The 27,190-nt window shown below is 42.8% G+C and overlaps 1 protein-coding gene across 13 annotated transcripts in view; it reads right to left on the minus strand.

The window, feature by feature from the left end:
* The window catches only part of DNAH14 (dynein axonemal heavy chain 14), a 334,785-nt gene that overhangs the window by 233,700 nt on the left and 73,895 nt on the right, over positions 1–27,190 (minus strand). For 9 of the 13 annotated variants that reach the window (XM_027613953.2, XM_035722589.1, XM_027613956.2 and 6 more), the window contains 9 exons: positions 24,309–24,585; positions 23,821–23,866; positions 23,636–23,733; positions 19,524–19,690; positions 18,460–18,804; positions 12,308–12,649; positions 7,847–8,216; positions 5,895–6,085; positions 2,482–2,727 (listed from right to left, as the gene is read on the minus strand). In XM_027613953.2, the coding sequence (XP_027469754.2) occupies positions 2,482–2,727; positions 5,895–6,085; positions 7,847–8,216; positions 12,308–12,649; positions 18,460–18,804; positions 19,524–19,690; positions 23,636–23,733; positions 23,821–23,866; positions 24,309–24,585 (2,082 nt within the window). The remainder of the gene's footprint in view (positions 1–2,481; positions 2,728–5,894; positions 6,086–7,846; positions 8,217–12,307; positions 12,650–18,459; positions 18,805–19,523; positions 19,691–23,635; positions 23,734–23,820; positions 23,867–24,308; positions 24,586–27,190) is intronic. The other 4 variants (XM_027613959.2, XM_027613960.2, XM_027613958.2 and 1 more) reach the window with 2 other exon arrangements.

The following is a 27,190-nucleotide window of genomic DNA, read 5'->3' on the forward strand; positions in this document are numbered from 1 at the left end:
TGGCTAGCCCAAGGTCACAAAAATTTTCTCTGATGTTTTCTTCCCAATGTTTCAAAAATTTCTTCTGATGTTTTAGGTTTTGCATTCAGGCCTATGATCCATTCCTGAGTTAAAGTTTATATATGCTACAAGACATAGCTTGAAGGATTTTTAAAAATTTGTTTTGCATGCAACTGTCCGATTTGCCAGCTCCATTTCTAAAAAGACTTGTTTCTTTCCAGAATTGTCTTTAAACTTTTGTTAAAAAATCACATGTCCATATATATGTGGGTCTATTTCTGTACTCTCTATTCTGTTCCATTTTTCTATTTTTAAACCAATATAAAACTGACAGTAAGTCTTAAAATCAGGTAGTGTTGATCTGCCAGCTTTGTTCTTCTTTTTCAAAATTAAATTCACTAATCTTCTCTCCTGCAATGTCTAATCTGCTGTCAATCTCATCTAGTGTATAGTTCGTGTCAGATATTATAGTTTTCATCTGTAGAAGTTTGACTTTGGTCTTCATGTTTGTATTTGGTCTGTATTATCTTCTACATATCTACTTTTAAACATATGGCATAGAGTTAAAATAATTGTTGCAGGGATGCCTGGGTGGCTCAGTCAGTTGGGTGCCTGCCTTCGGCTCAGGTCATGATCCCGGGGTCCTGGGATCGAGTCCTGTGTCGGGCTCCCAGCTCAGTGGGAAGCCTGCTTCTCCCTCTCCCTCTGTTGCTTCCCCTGCTCATGCTTTCTGTCAAATAAATAAATAAAATCTTTAAAAAAAATAATCGTTTCACTGTCCTCATCTAATTCTGACATCTGTGTCAGTTCTGGATCAGTTTCCTTTGGTAAACTTTAGATGTTTTGTACTGAAACATCTAAAATGAAAACATATTCATTAATATTCAGACACTTCACTGACTGAGCCACCCAGGCGCCCCTATTTTTGTATTCCTATAAATATTCTTGGACTTTGTTCTGAGTGCTGTTAAATTACTTAGAAACAGTTTCATCAGTTGGGGGTTTGCTTTTAAGATCTGTTAGAGCAGCATTTAGTTTAATGTGGCAAGATCCTTTCCAGTGCTCCATCTATAATGCTCACAAATCCTAGTCTCCTGTTGCGGCTGGTGAATATGGGCCCTATTCCCAGCCCTGGGTGAATGGTTCCCTCAGATCCTCTCAAGGGGTCAGCCCCCTGGTTTCAGAGCGTTTCCTGGAATTCACATGCCAGCACTTGGGGCTGCAGAGTACCTGAGTAGGGAGCTTCCACAGCTCTCTGGAGTTCTATCCTCGCTCATACTTCGCCCTGCAACCTCTGGCCTCCTCTGACTTTCAGTAGCATCTCCCCCTATTAGGGAGTCTGCCAGGCCCAACCGAGGCCTGCACACTCAGGTTGGGGCAACCATGGGGCTCCTCTTGTTTGCTTCTCATCTCTCTAGGATCCTTGTCATTCAATGCCTGATGTCAAGTGTCCTGAAAATCACAGTTCCATTTTTTTTCTGTTCTGCTTTGGGTATTTCAGGAGGACGGTGTATCTTGCTGGAAGCCGGAGTCCGTGTGTGTGTGCATGTGTTTTTCAGCTTCTTGAAGGATGTGCGATGTATCACCTACTAACTTCATTTTTACTTTTTAATGAAGGCATTCAGTGTTCTAAACCTTTGTTTCCATGGGGCTCTAAGCCAGTTATGACAAAGTGTTTGATTTAGAATTCTTTTTTAATGAAAATTTTTTATTACATTTCCTGTATATTCTTATGGATGCTTTGAAATCAGATTTTTTTTGTGATAGTTTTGCTGTTGTCTATTTTTTGCTGTTTCTCTGCTGTTTTTTATTTTAATACATGTGGTTAGAGAATATAGTCTATTGGTTCATCCCTTTTTTGTAATTTTTTTTTTGTCTAAGGTTCAGTTAACTGCCATTTTCTCTAAATGCTTGTGTGTTTGCAAATAATGGGAATTCCACTTGATGGGTCCACATTTCTCTCTTTCACTCTGTATCAATTATGGTAACTTTACTATTAAGTATCTGTACATTATTACATTGCCTGTTGAGTTTTCTGGCATTCATAAATGATTCCTGGCCATGGTATTGGACGTAGGGCAGCCCAGAGAGGGGTCTTTCAGGGAATGCTGAATACCTGCTGGCCCTGTGCTTCAGTTCCTAACCATACGAGCACAGATGAGCAGGTTGCTGTTCAGCAGTGGCTGCAGGACACACAGCGGCGCAGGGAGGACTAACCCTTGTAACAGCACAGGAAACGAGAAAGAAGCGTTCCGTGTCAGCAAGCAGAGCCCACAGGCAGTGGGCTCGGCATGGGCTCTGCTCGAAATGCAGATATTTCTACAAGTTACTTCTAGTATTTACACTACTAACATTCATTCTCATTTCTTTGTAAGTATGTGAGTGATTTATACAACTCAAAAGGTTGCAAAATGCAAAAAATTAAAGTGATAAATAAAACTTCAAATAATTACAATAGTTTCCCTTTGCCCCAATATTTACCCGAATGGGCCCGAGAGAGGAAGATCCTTTAACTGTTGCAAGTATAATTTGAGACTCTTCTAACTGACTTAATATGTCGTCTATGGATGAAATTATCAGGATGGACACCGTCTCTGACTGATGAACGACTAGGTGTAGCGGGGTCGTGTTCCACTGGTCAATAATCTTAAACAGCATCTTCTCAAGAGCAGCTTCATTAGTGGCGGAGGTGGAGATTTCGTTAATTTCATTTTCGTACTGAAACATCTAAGATGAAAACAGATTCATTAATATTCGGTGGACGAATGGTTCCTGATGCATTTACAACACAAGTCTTACACAAACGCGCACGTCCCAGGCCCTGGAGACCCGGTCCCAGCCGGGTGACACCCTGACCAGACACTGCGCGTCCTGATCCGCACGACAGGGCCCTTGGCGGGCTTCATCCCTTCAAACCTTCCACGTTCTGCATGCTCAGGGAAATTGTTAGTCACCGTGCGTGTTTCCTCTAATTTGAGCCCATGTGAAGAACAGTAACAGCACCTTCTGTACACGTGCAGATGGTATTAGCCCCTCCAGCTTTCTTTTCTCTGCACTAACGCCAACTGCTTCCTCACTCTGTGACATGCTTTTACTTTCTGCAGTAATTCTCAAGATACAATTACCTGAGAGGATGTAATCCTAATGGACCCAAGCTTTCAATGGCTTCCCTTTCTTTGCCCTATTGCCATGAGGATACACAGCTCTCAAAACACTTTAGTGGAGTATAGATAGGCCTTCTTTCCAATGGGCATGGACTGCCAGTTCCCTCAGGACAAGAACCTGACACAAGATCTCCAGGCTCACTCACCGCAACAGAGATACTCAGAGGGCTCCTCATTCCCATATCGTAGAATTAACTGGCTGGGCTAATTGTTTCTAGCCCTGAAAGAAGAATCTACCACTGTTCCCATATGGCATCTTCATGGGGTTAAAGAGTGATGCCTAATCCCTACGTTTTGGTACTGCAGCTCAGTGGGGACTCTGAGCAAATAGGACTAGAGTTCATCATCTGCCACAGATGGGTGTCAGAATGGTGGGATCAGTCGACTGTTTATGGCCTTCACTAACAGTCTGAGAAGGAGGCTTGCCTTCTGATACAGGTTATTCAGCTTAATGCTGACATTCTGAAATTGCTAGTAACTAAATCCAGACACTGATAATGTGTAGAGCAAAATTTCAACCACGTGCATTGAGCCCTTTCAAGTCCTTATGGTCAAAGTTTGGGACCTGACTGACAAACGGTCAGATCTTCCAATCAACTAGGTAATACCTAGGAGGTTTCAGATGAATCTTAATGCCTATAATTGATTATCTGCCTCTCTGATAAAGCACCTGGTTTCTCAAGTGAAAAAGATCAATCATGAAGTGATTGTGAGCATTTTATGCACATTACTGACCTCTTCCTCTTAATTTACTTTGGGACATGCTTTTCACGTCACAGGATTTACAGAGCCTACATATTGCGCTGGACAGAAATAGCTGTCACTAAACATATTTATTCGTTTGGTAGGATGGCAAGTGAACCTCTGCCACAGATTGTCCTGGGCAGTCCTGCAGCATGACTGCTGTCCCTGGGTCGACCCCACGACACGCATGCTCTAGGACATGAAGGCTGAGTTTCTGGGCCAAATCCTGTCCGTCTAGGTACACATATTATACTAGATAAGTTGTCGAGTAGAAAGAGGATGATCACATTCTCCCAGGAACTCTTTGGGCTCAGGTGAGATTGGGAGCTCATTGCCTGCTATCCCTTCTGACTACTAAACAATCCACCTCAGGAAGAAAGGGTTCCTCTGACTCCTGGCTACAGTATTTCAGAGGCTGAAGACCATGTTCATTTTTGTTCAGACGCTGAATTCTCTTAATTTGGATCCTCCAAAAACTACAAGGGAATTCCTTTTTAAACTATCTATTCATGTTAGAAATGTAGGGACAGCTCACTGGAACCCTCTGAGCTACTGTAGTCACCAACCCCAGGAAGGCCTGTCTGCCCTCTTGCCCTTACTGCTTGCTGCTAGACTGCCAAATTTCACCCTTCACCTGACCTGCCCAGGGACGACTCCAATAACCCAAGACTTTGAAAAGGAAAATGTCATTTCAATTGAGCAACATTTCTGGAATGCTGTTCTGAATAAACCTAACTGTTGATGTATATGTTCTGAAATAATCTAGGTATTTTGCTGAATTCCCTGTTGGCACACAGATCAGTCAGGACGCCCGGTAATGATCCAGGAAAGGATGAGAGATTTGGGTGGGATGAGGACTGGGAGAGCAAGAGAAGATTTAAAGATTATTTCATGATTTTTAGCCTAAGCGGCTGGAAAACAACAGAGGTGCCCCTAGCTGAGATGGCGAGAAGAGGCAGAGAACCCTAACGGTGACATGTCTCTGAGACATGTAAGAGCAGATACTAAACAGGAAAGTACACGTGTGAGTTCAGGAGGAAGATGGAGGTCAGGGACCGAGATACACAGCAACCTAATTTTAAAGATCAACTAAAGTGGCCTTTTATAAGTTCTTTTTAAATTCCTTAAAATTTCCCCCATCTCCTCATTATAACAGAGCTATAGTAGAAAATTATAAAAGTGTTTTTAATTACATTCAATACTGTTAACCCCGAAGTCTAAAATATAAATGAAGCTTATTGTAAACCAGGTCTGAAAACAGAAAAACTTTTGACTGTAAAAATCATGTAATCTATTTTTATAACAACGCCTAGATGGCACATCAAATAGTTCCTAACTGTGTATTTATAGTATCAAGTTATGCGCAGAGCTATCCTAACATGCTCTTAATGCATTTTCATTTTACATAAGATGGAATCCAGTACTTTGGATGTTTCTGTTCCCGGATTCTCTGTAAGAAGGAGCACTGTTAGCTTCATTTGTCACACGGGAAAAGCACAGTCACTGTTTCTGAACCACCGGGACGTGCCGTAGCAAATGGCGCCCCCAAAACCGCAGCTACAGGTAACTTCGGCCACCTGACCCCCACCAGCCTGCTCCCACCTTCCCGGACAATTGACAAAGCCACTCCCTTTTCTGATTCCTATTCCTTGTAAATGTACTTGCTTGCTTAAAATTGGCCCCTCTGGTATTTCTTTTTCTTTCCTTCCTTCCTCCCTCCCTCCCTTCCCTTTCTTCCTTTTCTTTCTTTCTTTAAGATTTTATTTATTTATTTGAGAGAGAGAAGGAGAGACAGTGAGAGAGTACAAGTGGGGCGGAGAGGGAGAAGCAGGCTTCCTGCGGAGCAGGGAGGCCGACGCAGGGCTCGATCCAAGGACCCCAGGATCATGACCTGAGCTGAAGGCAGACGCCTAAAGACTGAGCCACCCAGGCGCCCCAGCCCCTCTGGTATTTCAACCTACTTTTTTTCAGATATTATTTGTTTACCTTGAGTGCTAGAAGATTCTCTACTGTACAGTCTTTGTCAAGAGAAACGGACTTTCCGATAACCTCTTGGAGCGCCGCCCAGTGTCTCAGCTTAAGATGGGGGTTTCCCAGAGCTGTGATAATAGGCACCTCCTGCTTAAATTCCATCACCGACTGCTTGAGATGGGCCACCATGTCGTTTTTAGGTAGACCTATAAATAGCAATGGGGCAAAAGGTTAAGATCCATTCATCCTATTTTTTTAAACCAGAAAACACATCTGCTAGTGTAATTCTAGTTTCTCAGTGATTAGTCTGCATTAAGATGATGAGTTTTATGAACATCACCTTCCCAGAAGAGTCAACTGTGGATTCAAACAAAGAGAAACAGTTACCAGGACTGGTGATTACAATCTGAGACCTTCAAAGCCAAGTTTTCTTGGAAAATCTGATACTAGGGATAGCCAGCTACCACAGAGTTTCCCAGGTTTCTCTTGACTAGACAGACAGACAGATAGGTACATGCACTACATTCAAAAGACCGTGACAGGTTTGGGGCTTTTAAATTCTGCTAAGGAGGAACATCAAGGAGGAGCAAAAATCTGTCACCATCATGTCATAAAGAAAATACTTCACACTGAAATGTAGGAAATGTCAGTAAAGATCTAGCCACAGAGCAGGACCGGTCCGTCCTCTGGCGTTGACAAACCCCTGCCGTCCAGGACTCACAACCTCTGCAGCTGAAACTTCAAACCTCAAAACCTTTTTACTCAACTCATAAAAGACAAAGGGAGGAGGCCGAGAAACAGCCAGAGTTGGGGACTCAGGAGCACTGAGAAGTATGCCTATCTGCTTGAATAGCCAATTGGTACAGATGGGGCTTCTTTTGTAAAGCCATGTTGAATAATAAAGTGGTTTCAAGACCCAGTGAAACAAAAGGACAAGAGAATAATTTTAGAGTTTGTAAATCCATATTTTGGCAAATAGCAGGATTTTATCTGGGAAACCACAGATAAAAGAAGGTACTGTCTGCTCGTCACTCCACACTCCGTCCTCTGAAACACTCAGGACTAAACCCTGAGAGAAGATGCACACGATGAGTGTTATGTTGAAGCAGTGAGGCTCTGGGAGGTTTGTCCCCAGCTTGTCTCTTTTGTAAACTTTTTGTGGCATCTGTCTATTTCTGTTATAATTCATAAACAAGTCGATTCAAGTATTTTTCTGGAGAGGAAATTATAGCTCTCCTGCTGAGTGAGATGAGACGCTCGCCTGGCGGAGAGGTCAGATCTTACAGAAACAGCATCTCTGTGCTTCACTTGTGAGCATCAGCAGAAGGGAAACCTCTCAAAATGACTTTTTAGCTATTTTCCCCACCAGCCAAAGCAAACGGCAGGCGTAAACAGTGAGGATGTGGGTGAGCGTTCTGCAGGTGGGCCTCTGTCATCAAAGCACGTGTGGCCCTACGAAGAGCCACGGTTATGGGGAAGCCTCCAACGTTCTGCCCAGGGAAACAACTTCTAAAGGATACAAAACATTGTTCTTAAGTACTTTTTTTTTTTTTTTTTGCAAAGTTTTCCTCTCTTTCTTGCTTCAGGAACAATTCCTACCCCTAGGCTCCTGTACTGCTTCTCCGGTCATTAATGGCCAGGCCTTGGCAACAGGTAAAGAAATAAGGTCAAGGGGCGCCTGGGTGGCTCAGTCGGTTAAGCGTCTGCCTTCGGCTCAAGTCATGGTCCCAGGGTCTTGGGATCGAGCCCCGCATCAGGCTCCCTGCTCCACGGGGGGCCTGCTTCTCCCTCTCCCACTCCCCTTGCTTGTGTTCCCTCTCTTGCTGTCTCTCTCTGTCAAATAAATAAATAAAATCTTTAAAAAAACAACAACAAAAAAGAAATAAGGTCAAGGACCATGATCTTCCCGGCCCAGGGGCCACTCTGTGTATAATCGTAGGTGGGAACCCCAAGGAAGACACTTTTACCTTTTTCTAGGAGGAGGATTTTGTGCATCCATTTTGAAACATTTCTCTGGACTGATTCTGTATCAATACTGCCAAGGGTACTATTCCTCCATTCCCAAAAGAGGGTCCTCCATTCCTCTTGGACCTCCCACAGTATCTTCCTCAAGGTGAGGTCGTACTCAATGTCCGAAACCTCCCCAAGAACAAGCTGTGTGATCTCTTCCATGTTGAGAGAGTGCATGTGGGACTGGGCGTCATCGAAGCAGTTCTGGTAGCTGGAGTAGGTCTTAGCCTTATGCGCCAGGGCGGCAGCTTCCTCTGTGAGCGTCTGCATCATCTCTGTGGCAGTGTCCACGCGGGTGCCATCGCACAACAGGATGGGAGTTCTTATCTAAAGCACAACAGCAAGACGGGGTCAGGATTCACATGTGTTTACTGATGGCATGTCAGCCCGTAATCAAAGACTTATCAACCCTTATTTGCAACCATCATTGGGAGACACTGTCCTTAATTTATAATTGTGTTTATTAAGATTCATTTTAATTATTTATTATTATCATCATACATATAATCTGTCATGTTCCTTCTCTATCTTGGGCTCTGTGACAAGAAATATGTTACCTTACTTACTAAAACCCTACAACGATCCTGAAAGAGAGTTAATATTTTTCACAATTTTTCGAGAAAGTTCTAAAGTTGCAAATAATTGTTACATCATCCAAAGGTAAGGGGCAGTTTGAGGTTATGGCCTCCAGGACATGGTACTGACTCCAGAGGTCACTTCCTTTTTCTGATCCTGTTTAACCTTGTACTTTTTTTTTTTCTTGAAGATTGTATGTTTTGAAGTAATCTCTATACCCAAAGTGGGGCTTGAACTCACAAGCCTGAGATCAAGAGTTGCACGCTGTTCCACTGACTGAGCCAGCCAGGCGCCCCATAACTTTTTTCTATTTTGTTTTTTTAAAGACTTTATTCATTAGAGACAGAGAAACACAGAAAGAGAAAAGGAGCAGGGGGAGAGGCAGAGGGAGAAGTAGATTCCCCGCTGAGCAGGGAGCCCGATGCGGGCTCGATCCCTGGACCCAGAGATCACGACCTGAGCCATAGGCAGGCACTTAACCAACTGAGCCCCCCAGGCTCCCCCTAACTTTGTTCTATTTTTATGGTACTTGTCACATGTTGCCTTGTATTAGAGTTTAAATATTGCACATGAGATTGTGGACATTTGCAACAATGACCTCCAAACAAAGACATAAGTAGAAGTTTGCCCTGATTTATCCCTTATTAAATTATAAGCTTCTCAGGATTAAGGATGGTTTCGTCCATTTATTTCCAAACATCTCACAGAACCTAGTACAGTAAGATGTAGACAGTAGTTTTTATTAAAAAGTTATTGAACAAATAAATGAATTTGGATCCTATCACCTTATTCTTCTAAAAAATCCAACCCGTGGAGTCACAAATGACATTGTGTTTTATGTGGCGTGGTCATGCCGTACAAAACTGATAAACAGTACTTGTGATAACAGAGCTTAATATATGATCTGTAAAAGGGAGTGCATTTAATGGACATATAATAAAGTTTTCCTTAGGCTTCTCCCATAGTTTTCCACTCATTAATATTTATGTTTGTCAGTGAGCTATCTCGGGGGGAGATAGTTGGAGAAATGATCTTACTGGCTTATATCCCGTCACGTTTTGCCAGGCTTACCAGCAGTGTTCCACTCGAGATCTTCACAGTGATCTCAGCCATCAGGTAAATAGTGAAATCGTGTGAAAGGTTACACAAAGTTAGAAGACAGAGTACGTATGCCCCACCCTGGCTCTCCCCAGGAGCAGCATCCAAGGCAGGCAGGGGACGCAGATGGTCATCCAAAGCGCCACCAGATTAGTGGTAAATTGACCCCGGTGTCCTCCTAGCAGACCCTGACCTCCACTTGGTATGTGGGCAACGTGGTGTGAGCCTCAGGGCCACAAACCATGAAAGTTCCGGAGAGCCTACTACTGGGGACTCAGGAGCAGGAGAGGGTCTGGCAAGGATTCTCTGCCTAAGCACACCGGAGTCAGGCTCCTGAAGCTTCTCTGAGGCCCATCGGTGCACGTCCGTGTCAAGGCCGGTTTCTGTTTAACCAGAGCCCGCACCTGCCACATCTGCTCAAGCCCCACCCTGTCCACCACCCCGGGGGATGGGACTGACTTCACTCTGGCCTGTCCTCAGCCAGAATCCCGTCCGGTTGGTTTGGCCAGAGGCCTCCTCACCCTGGACGTGTGCTCCTGGTAATGTGTCAGGCGCCGCTCCCCTCCTGGTGCCTGGCTCTCGACCTCCGCCCACCCATGGTGCATTCAGAGCCGAGCCATTCTCTACTGAGCTCCCTTTCCCTGCTGTCCGTGCAGTTGTCACTGCCGTGCAGCCCCCATTCTTCTCTGACCTCTGTGGATGCTCACATGGTGCGTGGAAGGCCTCTCTCTCCTGTTCTCTCCCACCCCCGCCCTCAGGCAATCCCAAGGGGGTGTGACAGCGGGTGGCAGTAAAGATCTCAGGGGAGACAACTGTCCTCTCTTCCAGGGAGGGGCGACCCCACAGACCACTTGCTCCGTGTCTGCTGCTTTGCCCCAGATGTGTGTGCAGTTACGGAAGAGCCCCAGCTTTCTGACCAGAGGACTGAAAAGAGTGCCAGGAATGTGGAAAATTCTGGGGCAATCAGAGAGAGCAACAGACTCCAGAAAGCGAGCTCCCCGCAAAGTGAGTGCATCCCCCGTGAGCTGCACGCATGCGGATCGGCTCCTGTTCAGCACCTCGGGGACCACCACCCAGAGTGAGACGGAATGCTGCATGGCGCATGGGGGGACGCATCTGAGCTGTCCTGCCAAGGTCGTGACACCTACAGTGACAACAGGACTGCTGCCCAAAGAGCGTGGGCTGGGACGTGGGACCGGAGGAGGTGAGCTGCCTGCTAAAACAAAAATACCAACCTTCTATGTGGTTTAAACAAGACAGAGTGTGACAGCCCAATATTTAATCCAAAATATATCACACAAAATTATTCAGCATATAAAAAATCAGGAAAACCTCAACTCACATAAGAAGATTCATCCACAGACACCAATGTCTCCATGACACAGATTTTAAAATGATCTGACAAAGGATTTAAAGCAGGTATGATAAAAAATACTCCACTAAAAAATGATGAATATTCTTCAAACCAGTGGGAAAACAGAAAGTCTTAGCAAAGAAAAATGAAAAAATGTAGGCAAGAACCCAATGGAAAATTTAGAAGTGAAAAACATAATCGGCAGAGATGAAAGCTTACTGGGCAGGGCCCAGGAGGAGGAGGGAAAGGACAAACGCTCACTCGGCACGGCTGAGCCCCTTCCCAGGAGCTGCCCTTGGCCAAAAAGAGCTAAAATCACCCACAGTCATGCCCCTGGGAGGGCTGGGGATGCAGGAACTCAGGATAGCTCTGCAGAGCCACCCCCGGCTCTTGACTCCCGCAGGGTCTCTGAACCCTTGGTGACAAGGACACAAAACTCTCTCCTGTCCCAGCCCAATGCCCCTGGCCTGCCGTGTGGTTGCCCAGGACTCGGCAGTAAACTGACCGCAACACAGACCCCATTTCAGGCAGTGTCCACAACCTCAGACACTTTAACAAACAGAACTTGTGAACACCCGAAACGTGTTTGGGAGCGTCGGTATGTTTCTAGTACGATTTTAAAGGCTGCAGATGGGGTAGCCTTTCACGACTAATTTGTTTCGTCTTCACTGTATTTGTGCGAAACGGTGCAGATCAACGGTGTCAATGGAGAAGCCGAAAACCCAGTAACTGCAGTAAGTCACGTTATGTCTAATCCATGCCAGGCGCTCACGCTGTATCGACTCCCTGGGCGTTAATACCTGGCAGCGCCGGCGAGGACAGAGGGGGCATGGAGCGAGGTTTCTGGAGCCCTGGCTCTTACTTGCTGTGTGATCTCCAGCAGGTTAGCTGACCTAAGTCTCATTTTGTTTTTTTCAGGCAGATAAAAGGGTAAAACATGGAGGACAGTTACTGACACTTGGGAAGGGCTCAGCAAACGCTGGAGGTTTACTTTACAGGCTGCTCTCCACAAGTGACTGAAATCATACCTCTCCTTACATCCGGCCCAGACTCAGACCCAGACAGATGTCGGGCGTTTCAGCCCCTTGGGCCAGAGGCCTCCTGTGGCCAACTGTTGAATCGTATGGGAAAAGTTTCCGCTTTGCTGTTTGTCTACATTCATTCATAATTGAAGAAAAGGCTACATTTCAGTTAGAGGTTAGTGAAAACAAGACATGCAATTTCTCTCTCCAGTGAAGCTCACAAATCACCAAGATTCTGTCTGTGGATTCTAGGTTAACATCACTTGGATTAAATTATTGACCTAAGACTCCACAGAAAGCAAATACCTAGAAGCTTAGGCCTACGTGAAACTAAGATCCAGTTGATATTTAATGAACAAAATACTGACCTTGGCCTTTAAGTTACTGAGGTCAACTCGCAGACCAGTGATGTGTGCTTCCAGATTGTCTCTGAATCTAGAAATAGCCGCACCTTTATTTGTTTTGCTTAACTTCACAGAAGTTTTTAGTTGACCAAACCTGCCAAGAAGAATTTTGTATATGGCAATTTGCTCTTCTGAAATCTGGATCTGGTAATACCGTACAACGGAATGCAGCTGAGCAACCGTGGAGTACTCTTTTTCTAATGCAAATATTTTTGAGGAAATTGCATCCAAAAAAGTAAAATGTTCCACAAATTCTTCTATTTCAGTGGGATCAGAGTCCAGCTTTCGCAGTGATGACTCCACAACCTACAATCATTAACACATCAGTGAGATTTATATAATGAGTTCTCACTCTATTTTACAAGACTGATTACTCTTTTAGTATCTCTCACTAACTTACATCATTATAATTCCACAAAAAAATGAAGAACCCTGTAAAGGAAAGCGACTCTAAACATTATTCTAACTATTGTTTAAATACTGGAGCATTAACATCCTCAAATCCTTCCTATTGTTAACGGAGGGAACCTGAATGTACCTTGCACATAAAATAAATGCTACTAAGATATACAGGAAGTAATATTACGAATAACTTTGTCTCTAAGAAATAGACTAATAGCTATAGCAAGGGTATGGCTGAATGGTGAACGATGTATAACTACCACCCCGTTTGGGGCACTGATGTGCTAGTTCTCTTTGTTTTGACAGCATGTCTGCTCACTAGTTTGCACAGGAAGAAACAGTCTCAGAGGGATTCATTAGCCTAAAACCAGAAATTTAGGGAGTTACTGATCAAACCCAAGTCTGATTCCAAATCCCATTTTTATCTATTATAAATGTATGTATTCATTACATGTATCATATCAATACTTTTCTTAGAATGTACATCATTCCATGAAATTTCAAAATAATTGCATTTCTATACTCAAATTACAATTTTGTCACATTTTTTCCTCATGTTTCCAGGGCTCTTAATGAATACTCATGCATAATTTTGGAATCAATGTCATTTCAATTTTCAGTTTCACAGCCTTGAATTAATTGCCTGGATGTCTCTAATTCTTTGAACACTTTATTCTATTTGGTTATAAAACAGATGCTCATACAAAAACTGCACTACAAAAAAAAGCTTTTAATGTAGAAAATACCTACTATTCCATCGCTCAGAAATCACCAGTGTTAACGCACCACAGTTTATATGGACAGGCTTTAGAACCGGGGAGCCTTGTGACTGAATCCCAGCTCCAGAGTTTCCTAACGTGTGACCCTAACCAAGTAGCTTTCCTTTAATAAATGTGGGTAATGTAGTAACAGGCTGATAATGGTGCCTACCACATTTAATTGAAAATCAGGACCAACACAGAGGACAGTAAACAGGGCTATCCTGACTCTAACCACAAATGCCATTTAAATGCCAGAAAAAAAGAAACATACGAAAATGCCAATTTGTATCACAAAGAAAACAGATAACCCCAATTTCATGAAAAAAAAAAAGACAGTAGAAACAGCTGAAACACACTCAAACTCCCTTGGTCACTAGTAGTACACCGATACCAAACACAGGCGAGGGTGGTAAAACCAAGTCACAGAGCAATGTCGCTTGCCAGCATAAATGCAAACATCTTACAAAGAACGTACAAGTCAGTGCATGTGCGTGCTGGCAACTAAACCCACCAACCCAAGAAAGCCAGTTAATGTAATAACCACATTAAAGGACTGAAGAAAACAAATGTGTGATTGTTTCAAGGGATGCAGAATAAGCATTTGATATAACTCATTTATGATAAAAAATACTCTCATCAAAATAGGGGAAATGCCTTAACCGTGTAAAGGAAAGCGACTCGAAGCCTCAGGAAATAGATAAAAACACACCTGGGGCATGCGGGAGCCAGAGAGAGGATGAATAAGCAACTTTCAAAGCTGGTTCCTAAAAAACAATTGTAGCTCAGGGGCACCTGGGGGGTTCAGTCGGTGAAGCATCTGACTCTTGATTCAGCTCAGGTTGTGACCTCAGGGTCTTGAGATCGAGCCCCACATCAGGCTCCACACTCAGCACAGAGTCTCCTTAGTCTCTCTCCCTCTCCCGCTGCCCCTCCCTCCGCTCGCATGCTAAGTGAATAAATCTTTTAAAAAAATTATAGCTCAGAAAGTTTTCTGGAACTAAAACCCCTGACCCTTCTAAGGAAAGAAATCGAGTTTGCAGTGACTCACATTCATCTAGTGCTCACTATGTGCCAGAATGTGTTTAGGGTTTTATAATCCGTAGCTCATTTAACTCTCACGACCTCTCTAGGTTAGTCAGTAATATTATCCCCAATTTACAGATAAAGAAACTGAGGTATAGCAAGAATAAGGATATTAACTAAGGTCTTTCAAGTAGTAAATGGAAAAGCCAGGATTTTCTTTTAAATCAGTTGAAGCCAAATTTACATACAGAAGATGTTAATTGTACATTATGCTGAGTTTTAACACATTTATACACCTGTTTAGTTACCTCTGTAATCAACATATATAAAACTTTCATTGCCCTAAAAGATGCCTTGTGCCCCATCCCTCCTACTCCTGGCCTCAGAAAACCACCATCTGCTTGTTGTGGCTACAGATTAAATTTGTATTTGTCAAGTTCCGTATGTGTGGAATCATCCAGCAGGAACTCCTTTCGGCTTCTTTCGGTCAACATATTTTTGCAGTCCATCCAAACTGCATGTAGCAGTCGTTCATTCCTTCTCACTGCTGAACGCTATTCCAAGGCATGAATGCACCATTTTGTTTTGTTTTTTCCTTCCTTGCCTCTCGCTAGATCTCTGGATTGTTGGCAGGTTTTGGCATTTGTGGTTAAAGCTTCTATGACCATGTGAGTACAAGTCTGTGTGGGCCTATTTTTACTTCTTGTAAGTAAATAATGTGGAATGGGGTAGCTGGGTCGAATGGTAAGTGAAAATTTAACTTTACAAGAAGTCGCCAGTTTTCCAACGTGACTGCACTGTTTTCATCGTCACCAACAACGTGTGAACGTTCTAGTTTCTCCGCATTCTTCTCAGAACTTGCTATTGTCAGTCTTTTTAATTCTGGCCACTTAAGCGGATGTGTGGTTCTCACTTTCCTGACGACTGTCATGTTGAGAGTATTTTGTATCTCTTGGCCAGCTTCTTTGGTGAAGGGTGGCCAACAAAGTCTTTGGTCACCATGTTGCCTTGCTAGTGCTTGGGACTAAGAGACCACAGCTGCAGCACTGGGTAAATAGTTGGAAACACGTGGTCTCATATTCTGGTTCCTTTTAATACTTCCAGTGAAATCCTCAGAGACAGACTCTTGCTAAAATGAGCTAAGCAGAGACTGAGGGAACTACGGCTCTCATAAGAAAATTCTTCTCTGCCTTTTGCAGAGCCGACTTAAGGATTCTTTCATTCAAAGGCCTGCAGAAGCTGAGACAGCTAACAGTTTTCTGTGCTCTGGATGAAAGTGGTGGCTTCAAAGTGGCAGCCGTAGCAGGAGAGAAGAGACTAGAGCCCTTATCTTTAATCAGGCACCTTCGCCCGAAGAAGGTGGGACGGCAGGATTGGCAGGAAGCTTGCGGGCAGAGACTATTAAGGGTGTCACTTTTCCTCCCAAGTCTATGTTCCAAAGAGCATCAGATACGGAACCACACTTTTAGGGGAGAGAGGGAAGTGTCAAGCAGACAGCAGCTAAAAATAAAAAGTTCTCAGGCTTCAAAGTCATGTCTCAACTTAAGTGTGGAATTAACCAGAAGCAAACAGGAAAAAATTATTTTAAGAAGCAAGTTCAAGTCTAATAATCATCAATGACATTTCCTAAGGCAGACGCAGGTTGTCCCTACTCAGGCCAACAGGAGATTCATTAGTGCACTTGTTCAGGGTCCAGCAAGTACAAGTCTGTGATGCCCGGCTTGGATGAGGGGGTGAAGAATACCCAACCCAGAGAGTCCTCCTACAGGGCCTCACTGGGGGTCACTGGGGCCAAGAGACCTGAGCCAGAGACTGCCAGACTGACCAGCCACAGAGCTTACTGTGCCCTCAAAGAAAGGAATTCTCGGTATTTCTGTCCAGCAAGATTTGATATTTGCTCTAGACCACCTTAAGTGGCTGTTTCCCCATTTTCTTCTTCATAGGATGGAAGTTCCAGTTACACGTATCCTGTTCCTTCTCCACCAGTTTATATTCTTCTGCCCTGTCTTTGTTTAGAGCTCACTGGAACACTAAGTGCCACGTTATACTTGACCCAGTGTGCATGGCCAGGAGGAGGGGGGCAGCACTCAGCCCCACTTCTGATGTCTCCATGAGGCAGGGGCCCCCCACTTGTCCAGACTTCCTGGTGGCCCCTCCACCCCATACTCACTTCCTGGGGAAGGTGAAGTGACTCCTGGGACTGGGGAGTTTGGAAAGAGAAGGTGAACAGGCAAAGCCTAGACACTCCACTCAAAAGCCGACCTGTCCGCAGAGGGTACGCGTTCCTCTCTGCTCACTTGTGGCCAGGATGTTGGTCCTGTTTCAGGGCAACCAGTGCTGAGAGGGCTAAGTCTCTCCCCTAAGTCTGAGCTTCCGTTTGGGGAAGGTTGATTTTCAGGAAACAGAAGCCATATTCTCCAAGGTCCACTTCATTAGTAATAAAGGAAATACTTGAATCTCTTTTGCCTTAACCTGTCGTCTTATTTCTCAGTCGGTTGGTTCAGTACCCAGCCAGGTACGAGCAGTAAGATCTGTGATGGCCCCTAAAACTCAATATGTGGGAAGACAGGTGTGAACAGCCAAGGCAGCGACGGCGGCAGATGCAGTCAGTCTGACTTGAAACCCAGCCCACTCCATGTTCTGCTTGCTTTCCTCAACCACTGAGGCAGAGGAGCTCAAGACGTGCCAGTTCAGCCAGGTCCTTCCAAGCCGGTGGCAGCACTGTGACCCGGTTCTGGCAATGCCAAGCAAAGTGAAACGCAGCACACTGCTGCTTCTGCGTCCCCATGTTTCTGCCCAGAGCGCAAGCACAGGCCCTTGTCACGGGAGCGGCGCTGACAGAGGGAAGGCCCGCCTCACCTGCGCCGAGCCGTCCTTGGGCATCAGGGAAACGGCTGTGCTGTGCCGTACACTGGGTTCGGTTTCTGATACTTGGGGAATACCAGCCTCAGCGAAACAGAGGGTAATTTTGTGTACATTTTAGGACCCACTGTGGCTGTAAAGACAGACACTTTTCAACCCTCTCTTAAACTCTCTGTAGCATTAAAAGCTACTAAACGTTCCCTCTTTCTCAGACCACTCCCTTGCTTTCCTCGCCTTCTCTGGTTGCTACTTCTTAATGTCCTCTGCAGGCCCCTCTCTGTCTAGCAGCCTCCTGCATACTGGCATTCCTCAGGCTTCTGCTGTGGGGTCCTTTTCCTTCCTCGCTACACACATACAGCAGGCGCATCCTCCCGAAGGGTGACCTTGAAGAGCGCCTGTTTGCCGGTCACCTAAACATGTGCTTCTGGTCCAGACTCCCTGCCGATGGCCGGACATGCACATCGCATCTCGACGGACGGTTACGCGGTGAAGCAAGCACTGTGCTTCCTCAGCCGTGCACTGCAGCCCTGCTCGCCCCGCGGCCCAACCCAAAAGCTCAAAGTATCATTAATTCGTTTCTCTTATTCCTTACATTCTGCCAATCACTACATCCTGAAGATTCCATCTCTTAATGGACCTCAAAGCCATCTGCTGCCCAGACTCCACACTGTTCCTGCCCTGGTTCAGGCGCACATCACCGCTCCCCGAGATGCCAGAAACAGCTTTCCTCCCATCCTGTCCCACTTCAACCCATTCTCTACACTGCAGCCAGAGTGGTCCCTATGAAAATGCAAGTTGTATCATGTCACGTCCACGTTCGTAAGTCTGCAATGATTCCCAACAGGGAAAAGACGTAACAAGGAACATGGGGTGCCATTTTAGAAATGGTGGATGGACAAAGAATGTTTCTTTGAGGAAATGATATCTGATCAGAGACCCAAACAAGTATTAACACATATTAGAATCTTCTGAGGATAACATTCATCATTTATATTTCCTAAGTATATATTTTAAAATAATAATCTAATGATCATATTCTCATGCAATAGGTATTTCTACAATACTTACTTCCAGTAGATTTGTATTCTTTCTTTCAATTACAGATTGCAAGAGGTTGTGGATCAGATGTATGACATTCTCAACATATGGTAAGCATTCTGACTGATAATTGAGACTGACAACTTTGAAAATACCAATGCGTTTCTCAATGGCCATATTAATAATATATTGAAGATAGTTTCTGAATTTAGCCAGGATAGTTTTAAACTGTACTGAAGTCAGTTCATCTATTGATGAGATTTTCATACTCATGGCTTTGGCCTGCTGTACCATGGAACAGTATTTTATAAACTTGCAGCTGTAAACATTAACTTGCCCCATGGAATTACCAACAACAGTCAGGAGACTGGCAATCTGTAAATAAAGTGTTAACAGGTCAGAATTGTAAGAGTAACAAGTGTGGGCTGACAGGCTGATGGTTCTGTCAGAATACTACAACAACAGTTCTCTGTGGGGTCTGTTTTGTGCAGAACCCACACTGCAGAACTATGTTGGAAACCTAAGACTTTAAGAAATTTAGGTGGATTTTTCAATATTCAGGCCATTTCTCTTTCTGGTCAGCATGTTGTTTGAAGCCGCTAGAAACACCAGTCATGTATTCCTGTGTTTGTCGTCCTGCGTTAGAGCAGATGCTCCACGCGCAGCCCCACACAACAGCGGGTCCGTGGACTGTGTTACCTCGCCCATTCCCAAGACACGGCTCCTTGACCGGGCAGAATTTGAGCCAAGCGGAGATGATGAGATTCTCCAATGGATCTGAACCACAATACCCAGGGGGATCGGAATGGGGAGAAACCAGCCAAGGCACGTCAACACACTGGCAATTCAGTACTGGGAGAGAACCATGCAAGAGAAAGCTCCTTTTCATAGCAGAAGTTGGAAAAAACAAAAGAGGTGAACAGAGCTGAAAGCCCACGAGAAGGACAGATGCGGACATGAGCCGGAAATGACACGTCTGTTGCCCTAAGTTAGGATACTTGAATTTTTCAGTAAGTCCCTTTAATCTAAGAATCTCAGTGGGTTTCTGCTCCTAGAGCCAAACAGACCCTGAGAGAAACTCTTTTTAAACTTACTTTATTTTGGTAGATAGGATCCATCTCAAAAAGGATCTGACAATCTGGCCATCTGCCTGGCTTCTTAGAGGCCATTCCACTTTCAGTCTTATTAGGCAAACTTGTAATTAAAACCGATTCAGTAAAAAGAGACAGGCGAGGATCTCGGCAAAGAGGAATAATCTTGGCTAAAATACAGAATTCAAAAGTTAGTATTTGCAGGAGTCCCACCAAAAGCAACACCTTAAAATTATCCATGAATCTAAAACTACTGGTAACTGAGGCTGATTTATTATGAGGGCTAGAGAGTGTTCTATACTGATAAATGGAATTTAAGACAGGTGTAAAAGTTTGGATTTAATTTTATGGGAACAACAGAATCACTCACAGGTACTGGGTGGTGGTGAGCCAAGGCATAATTAAAGTAGAAGCTGAGAAAAAAATCATTAAGTTGAGAAATAGTTGAAATGTCTGTGCTACGTGATGCCACATGGAGAACATGAAAGCAGCACGCATCCACCAGCAGCGCGTTTACAGTCTAGCTGAAAACCAATGTCTGCAGGCAAACACACACACAGACAAAACTTCTACATACACTTCATGCCTTATGCGAAATTAACTTAAAACGAATCATATACCTAAATATAAAGCACAAATTTATAAATATCCCAAGAGAAAAAAAATCAGGAAAAATCTGTGTAACTTTGAGTTAGACCAAGAGTTTGTAGATACCAAAGCATAACAAATCCATAACAGAAAAAAAATTGATAAGCCACACTTTATCAGAGTTACGAAGGTTAGCTCTGTGAGAAAGAATGAAAAGATAAGGCACACACTGGGAGAAAATGTTTGCAAATCTTCTCTCTGATTAAGGCACACACTGGGAGAAAATGTTTGCAAATCTTCTCTCTGATAAAAGACTTGTATCCAGAGTACATATAAAGACCTCTCACAACTTGACAATAAGGAAACAAACATCCCAATAAAAAAATAAGCAAAAGATCTAAAGATCTGACCACAAAAAAATGTACATAAGCATATGTATATAAGCATACGAAAAGATGAACAATGTTAGTCATTAGTGAAATGTAAATTAAACCACAATGAGATTATCACTACACACCTATTACAATGGCTAAATTTTTTTTTTATAATCTGACAATAGCAAGGGCTGACAAGGACGCAGAGTGACTGGAACTTTAGACATTGCTGGTAGGAAAGCAAAATGATACAACCACTTTGCAATTCTCATAAAATTAAACATACACCTATCATATGCCCCAGCAATCCCACCCGTGACTAACAACTCAAGAGAGAAGAAAAACTTATGTTCATCCAAAAACCTGTATGTGAATGTTTATAGTAATTTTATTTGCCATTGCCCCAAACCGGAACAGCCCGGATGCGAGTGGGTAAACAAGTGGTGGTACACCCAGACAAGAAATTACAACTCAGCAACAGAAAGGAATCAGGCTACTGCTTCACGCAACAATATGGATGCATTTTAAATGCATTTTTCTACATGAAAAAAGCCGGACCCAAAAGGCTACCTATCCACTTACATGACGTTCTGGAAAAGGCAGACCAGTTGCCAGGGACAAGAGGGTTTGACCGTCAAGGGGCAGCACGGGGCAGCTGGGGATGTGCGGAGCTCAGAGGGTGCACGGGGAGCTGTCGAGCCCACACACTGCGAGCCACACACAGGGCATCTTAGCACAGGCAAAGCTGTGAAGGACCAAGCAGGACGCAAGGAGAACCCGAGGTGGAATACCGACTGGGGCAAAGTAACCTATAGCTCTGTTACAAATAAACTCTATAACCTCACTGAAGAGGGTGGGCAACAAGGAAGTCGATCCAAGGAGCTCTGGAAAACTTTTGACTGAAAACGAGAAGGACACAGGGGAAAAGAACTGCACACGAACACTGTGTATTGGCTGATGCATTTCTTCTCAACGAGGTACAGAGCAGGGCACCTGGGTGACTCAGATGGTTAGGCGTCTGCCTTCGGCTCAGGTCATGATCCCGGGGTCATGGGATCGAGCCCCACACATCAGGCTCCTGGCTCGGCGGGGTGCCTGCTTCTCCTTCTCCCTCTGCCTCTCTCCCTGCTCAGGCTCTCTCCTCTCTCTCTCTCTCTCTCTCTCTCTCTGTATCTCTGTGTCTTAGATGAATAAATAAAATCTTAAAAAAAAAAAAAAAGGAGGTACAGAGCAGCGATGCTGACATGACCTTCCCTGTGTGGCACAGACCTGCCCCAGCTCCTTTCACTGCGGGCCTCACAGCAGCGCCACCCCCACAAGGAACAGGCATGCCCCAGGGCTGAGGCAGAGAAGCACGAGAGTGGCCTGGGGTGTGCCGTGGCCCCAGAAGCTACAGCGATCACAACAAAGGGTGAGGGCACAGGACCCATTTGGAAAGAATTGTTCTGCAAAAGCAAAGCCAGACAATTTGAACAACAAAATAAGTAACAGTAATACTCTGTTATACTCCCCAGATGAAAACAAGTATCAGTGAACCTAGGACATTCCTGGGGGAGAAAAGAAGTTACAGAATTACAACAGAATGGTACTGTTCATGAGTTACAGACAGACTACTATATAGTCCATAAATAAATAACATACTAAAATATAATAAATGATAAAAGTGGCATTTCAAACCAGTGAGGGTGAGGAATGGATTACTCAGTAACTGGTACTGGGACAGACAGATCATCAGTCATCTGGGCAAAAATTGCAAGTCCACATATACCAAATAAATGTTAGAGCAATCAAATATTTAAGCATAAAAATGAAATCATAATAGAATTAGAAGACAAGTAGGAGAATGTTTTTATGATGTGGTCACTGGGCAAGCCTGTGTAACTAGGGCACCACATCCTGGAGCCTCTTCTAAAAGGCTCTGCACATGTTATACTATAAAAATAATGTTCTGCATGGCAAAAATATCACCATAAAATCAAGCCAAACAACCTACTTATTTTTCTTAAAACTCATATTAAACATTAAGGATTCACTTTCTTTTTTTTTTTTTTTTTTTAAGGATTCACTTTCTTAATCCAAAGGAACCACAAATCAGTAAGAGGAAGACTTTAGACCCATCAGTTTCAATCTCAGGCAATTACTCTGTGAGAATGTCCCATGGAAGCCACAAGCTGTGCACCAGATGTCAACGGCATGACCGCATGCAGTAACGAGCATGTTTAACTTTGCACTCATGGTTCAACATATTATCGCACAGCCAACTAAGTGACAATTATAAGAGCATACGCAGCAATGTGGAAAATGTCTACAATATAATGCTAAGGGATAATAAAACATTTTAAATATAATTTCACTAATGTATGCCAATGAAAGTAAAAATGCAAAATGCAAATAGCTGTTACATGAGGGTGGCTGAAATGATGGGGTAATCAAGATGTTTTGTTTTTTCTCAGGTAAATATATACACACACACACATGTATGTATACATGACGTACATACATGAATATGTACACAGATCAGTGAATCCATATCTATATAAATAACAGAATAAAGAAATGGATCCACTAATTAATTAGTGGCAAGATCCACAAATAAATGCTAAAATTTGTGGGCAAAATTTTCAGAAGAAACAAAGATATCTGACCATCTCAAGACATCCCTCCTCAAATTTATTAATAACAAGAGGAAATATAAACATTTCAAGAGTTGACAAGGGTCCTGCTATTTTAAGATCTATATAAAACTTAGATCATGGAGAAGGCATAAATTCATTGGTCGGGCTAGTAATAGCCATGTAATTTCAGATTGTATACACATAGCTAGAAAAGAATTAATAAAAATCTGTTTAAGATGGAAACAGAATCTTGTTATGCTGTAAGATATGTCTTATTTAAGTCTCATAAAATTCTGTAGCATATCATTGAAAAAATCCAAACCTTAGGCTGTTTTCCTAATGCCCATCTTTTATGCACTTTATGGCTGTACATGTAATTCACACATCCTCAAATAATCCCAAGTTCACACTGATCCCAAAGTCTGGGAATTTCTGATCTCCTGATGCCACATCTCTGGGTATAAGAATCAAATGTCTACATCTAAGAAAATACTGCCAAAGGAGACAATGTATCTAGCTAAACTTTTAAAATACTTACTTATACATTTTTCAATGTCAGTCACCATATTTTGAATTTTTATTGAAAACTCTAATCTGTTGGGAGCTAAGAAGAGACTTGTAGCAAATTCTGAAAATCTGAGAAAATAAAAGCTTATTTCAGAAAAATGCAGTAACTAACAGAAATTATAATTACTTGTAATTTTTAAAATGTCAACTACTTACTCATCATATATGTATTTATTCTCGAACTCAGTCATGACTTCTATGTCTGTAAGAATCCATTGAAAAAAAGAGAGAATAAAACACTAATTGGTATCAGCTAAATGATCAATTGACATGTGTCAGTGGTTCCCAAACACCTAAGAATAAGCTGGAAAGGTCATCTAAAAGGTAGTGTTCCAGCAGGACACCTCACCCCCAGATCTTGATGGAGTCCGAGAGCCTGAACTGTTAACAAGCATCCCAGGTGGTGTTCATCCTCACAGAGGGAGTCCCCGAGTCCCGTGAGAAATGGTGTGAGTACTGAGACCAAAATAATGATGGTGTTATTACACGCACCACAAATGATCTAAGTTTATGCTCACTTTGAGCATTCTTAACATTTACAACCTAGTCACGGGTCATATATAAACTACTATAATTTTATCTCATTTGTCTTTTCAAGCTGTTAGGACATTTTCCTTCCTTCTTAATAGTCTCCTTCATCTTACCTGAAAGAATTCCTTCGAAGTTGGAAGAGACTTTTTTTGGTTTCTTCATTATTTGCAGTTCTTTACTGGAGTATTTCATGAGACACCTGACTTCATTTTTTGATGCCTTATCTTCACACAACTCGGATTCTTTGGAGGACTTGTCAGACTCACGAGAGTTCTCTGTGGAAATTTCTGAAGACTCACTCTCTTCGGGAATGCTCAAGTGTAGAGTTACTTCAAATACTGGTGCATATATTTTTCTCAAATCCTCATCCACTTTAATCCTATTCAAAATCTAATGAACAGACACGTTAGGATGACAGTTCTAACTGAAAGAACATTCCTTTAAATTAGAATGATACAGCTCTAACTTTTAAATGACCAGTAATAACTTCAGTATAACTGAATAACATTATGTTACCACATAACTGACATTTGCATGTTAAAATAAGTTCATGTAAAACACAGGTACATTATAATGCAGTAGTCTCGCCCAGAAGACTGTAAATTAATGCCAGAGTGGCTACATAGTAATCATCTGAGAGCTTATTAAAAATACAAATTCTTAGGCCCTATCCCCAGAGATTATGAGTTAAAAGGTCAGGGGCAGGGCCCAAGAATCTTTTTTTTTTTTTTGATTGAAGTATAATTAACATACAATGTTATATTTGTTTCAGGTCACAATATATTGATTGAGCAATTTTATACCAAGAATTTGAATCATTTAAAAGCTGAGCAGGAGACTTTACTGTGTACTCCACGTTAAGAATTACGAATCAGGAATATACTTCAAATCCATTCCTATAGACGCTAGTTCCTCACTTTAACATACATATCCTAGTAAGGGTATCCATCTCTTCCGAGAAATAACCAGAGTATTTTACGTATAAATATCTTACTTATACAATGTGTTTGCCCTCAGGCTGTCTCGGCATGGGTTCTCCACTAATGAATGGATCCCTCAGAGCCCACATAAAATCCATTGTTCCGGAGGCACCCAATGTTTCTCAGTGGTCAGCTAGGTTGCCTGTTAGAACCTCGACCATTCATTTATAAATAAAGGCATTTAACAGTATAAACAAACACCATTAACACCCTATTAAGCTGCTGGGGAAAGAGCCTGAGTTAGACGCTGAAGGTGATGTGCAATGCTTAAATGTTCCACACAAATAAATAGGAAGTTTCTATGGGATGATTAAAAACTTCTGCAAAATGGATAGTGCTGATAGTGCACCCCATTGTGAATGTCGTAGTGCCACTGAATTTTATGTGTAAAAATGGTTAAAATGGTAAATTGTACATTATGTACATTTTATCACAATAAAGAAGTTCACAGAAAATTCCAAACAAATATATAATGTGTTATGTAGCTTCTTCTGGAAAATAACCTCTAATTCTGATAATGACTGGACTTCAACCCCTACACACCTTCTAATATTATAGTACATATATATTTTGCATAGACTCATTCTTGAAATATGTGTACTGTACTTACTACTTGATACAGTATACTCATAGCATACTATACTATTTGATACAGTTACAATTTGATGAGTACTTATCATGTCCTAGGCACTATAGTAAACAGGCTACCTTCACCTCATCTTCACAGTAACCCTGAGGAAGAAATTATTACTCTTACTATGCATAAAAAGAAACTCAGACTTGGGAAGCTTATATTGTCAAAGGCTATATTGCTAGCATGTAGTTAAGGCTAAAGTTTGTTGTGGGTCTGTGACCCCAAAGCCCACAGTTAAAATATGAAGTGGGGCTTGAAAATCTTTTTGTAATAAATTTTTTGGGTGATTTCCTCAAGACTGTACATTACAAGAGAGAAATAGCTACATCTAAATTCTACAGTATGCAATGGGAAGTGGGGACCTCCCCCACTTTAGCCCTGCTCTCTCTTGAGAGTCAAATCTAGATTTCCAAAATCCTAATAGAAATATTTTCACCTGGTTGCCCACGGTACCTCTGACTCAACACATCCCAAATAATTATCTTTTTTAAGATTATTTATTTGAGAGAGAGAGAGTGCACAAGCAGGGGCAGGGGCAGAGAGAGGGAGAAGCAGGCTCCCCGCTAAGCAGGGAGCCCGATGTGGGACTCAATCCCAGGACCTTGGGATCATGACCTGAGCTGAAGGCAGACACTTAACCGGCTGAGGCACCCAGGTGCCCGGATTATCTATCTTTTCTTGGACTAGATATTAGAATGTGCTCAAAAACTCAGTCCATACCAACATGAATTTAGCAAAAATAGGAGAACCAAGGTCAGATACTAGAGGGCAGAGTATGAGAGAGATGCTACAATGAGGGCTGTGGGGCAAAAGTGGAACCAGGGACACACAGGATTTATGCCAGGATCACAACGCTGTCTACATCAAATCTACTCATAAGCAAACTGGAAAATCAGAATCAGTGTTGAATTTTAAAACATCAAAAAAGAATTTCTATTACCAAAGATCTATACCTAAGATTAATAGACAAGGACAAAGTTAAGAGGTAATATTAACAAAGTCTAAAATTAACAAAGAATCAATATCTGGAACACACAAAAATCCTAAAAATCAGTAAGAAACCCAATAGAAAAAATGTTCAAAAGTATCAATATGCAATTCAAAGAAGAAAAGTGGGAATACTGTGTAACAATCAGAAACGGTAAATTATGTGTGTGTGTGTGTGTGTGTGTGTGTGTGTGTCTGTGTGTGTTTCTGTTTGTACATACTGTCATAGATTGGGTTCCCTGGGAAGCCAGTTTGAGACAGGCAGGATGTAAACACTAAGGAATGTGCCTAGGTCAACATATGTGGAAGGGAGAGAAAGCAAGCAGGGTGGGTAGAGGGGAAGGCTGAGCTGTTATACAGGCCAACCACAGGCTTAGCCAAGCCATGGGGAGCT

The sequence above is a fragment of the Zalophus californianus genome, chromosome 10 (assembly GCF_009762305.2).
Source record: "Zalophus californianus isolate mZalCal1 chromosome 10, mZalCal1.pri.v2, whole genome shotgun sequence".
NCBI classification, from domain to species: Eukaryota; Metazoa; Chordata; class Mammalia; order Carnivora; family Otariidae; genus Zalophus; species Zalophus californianus.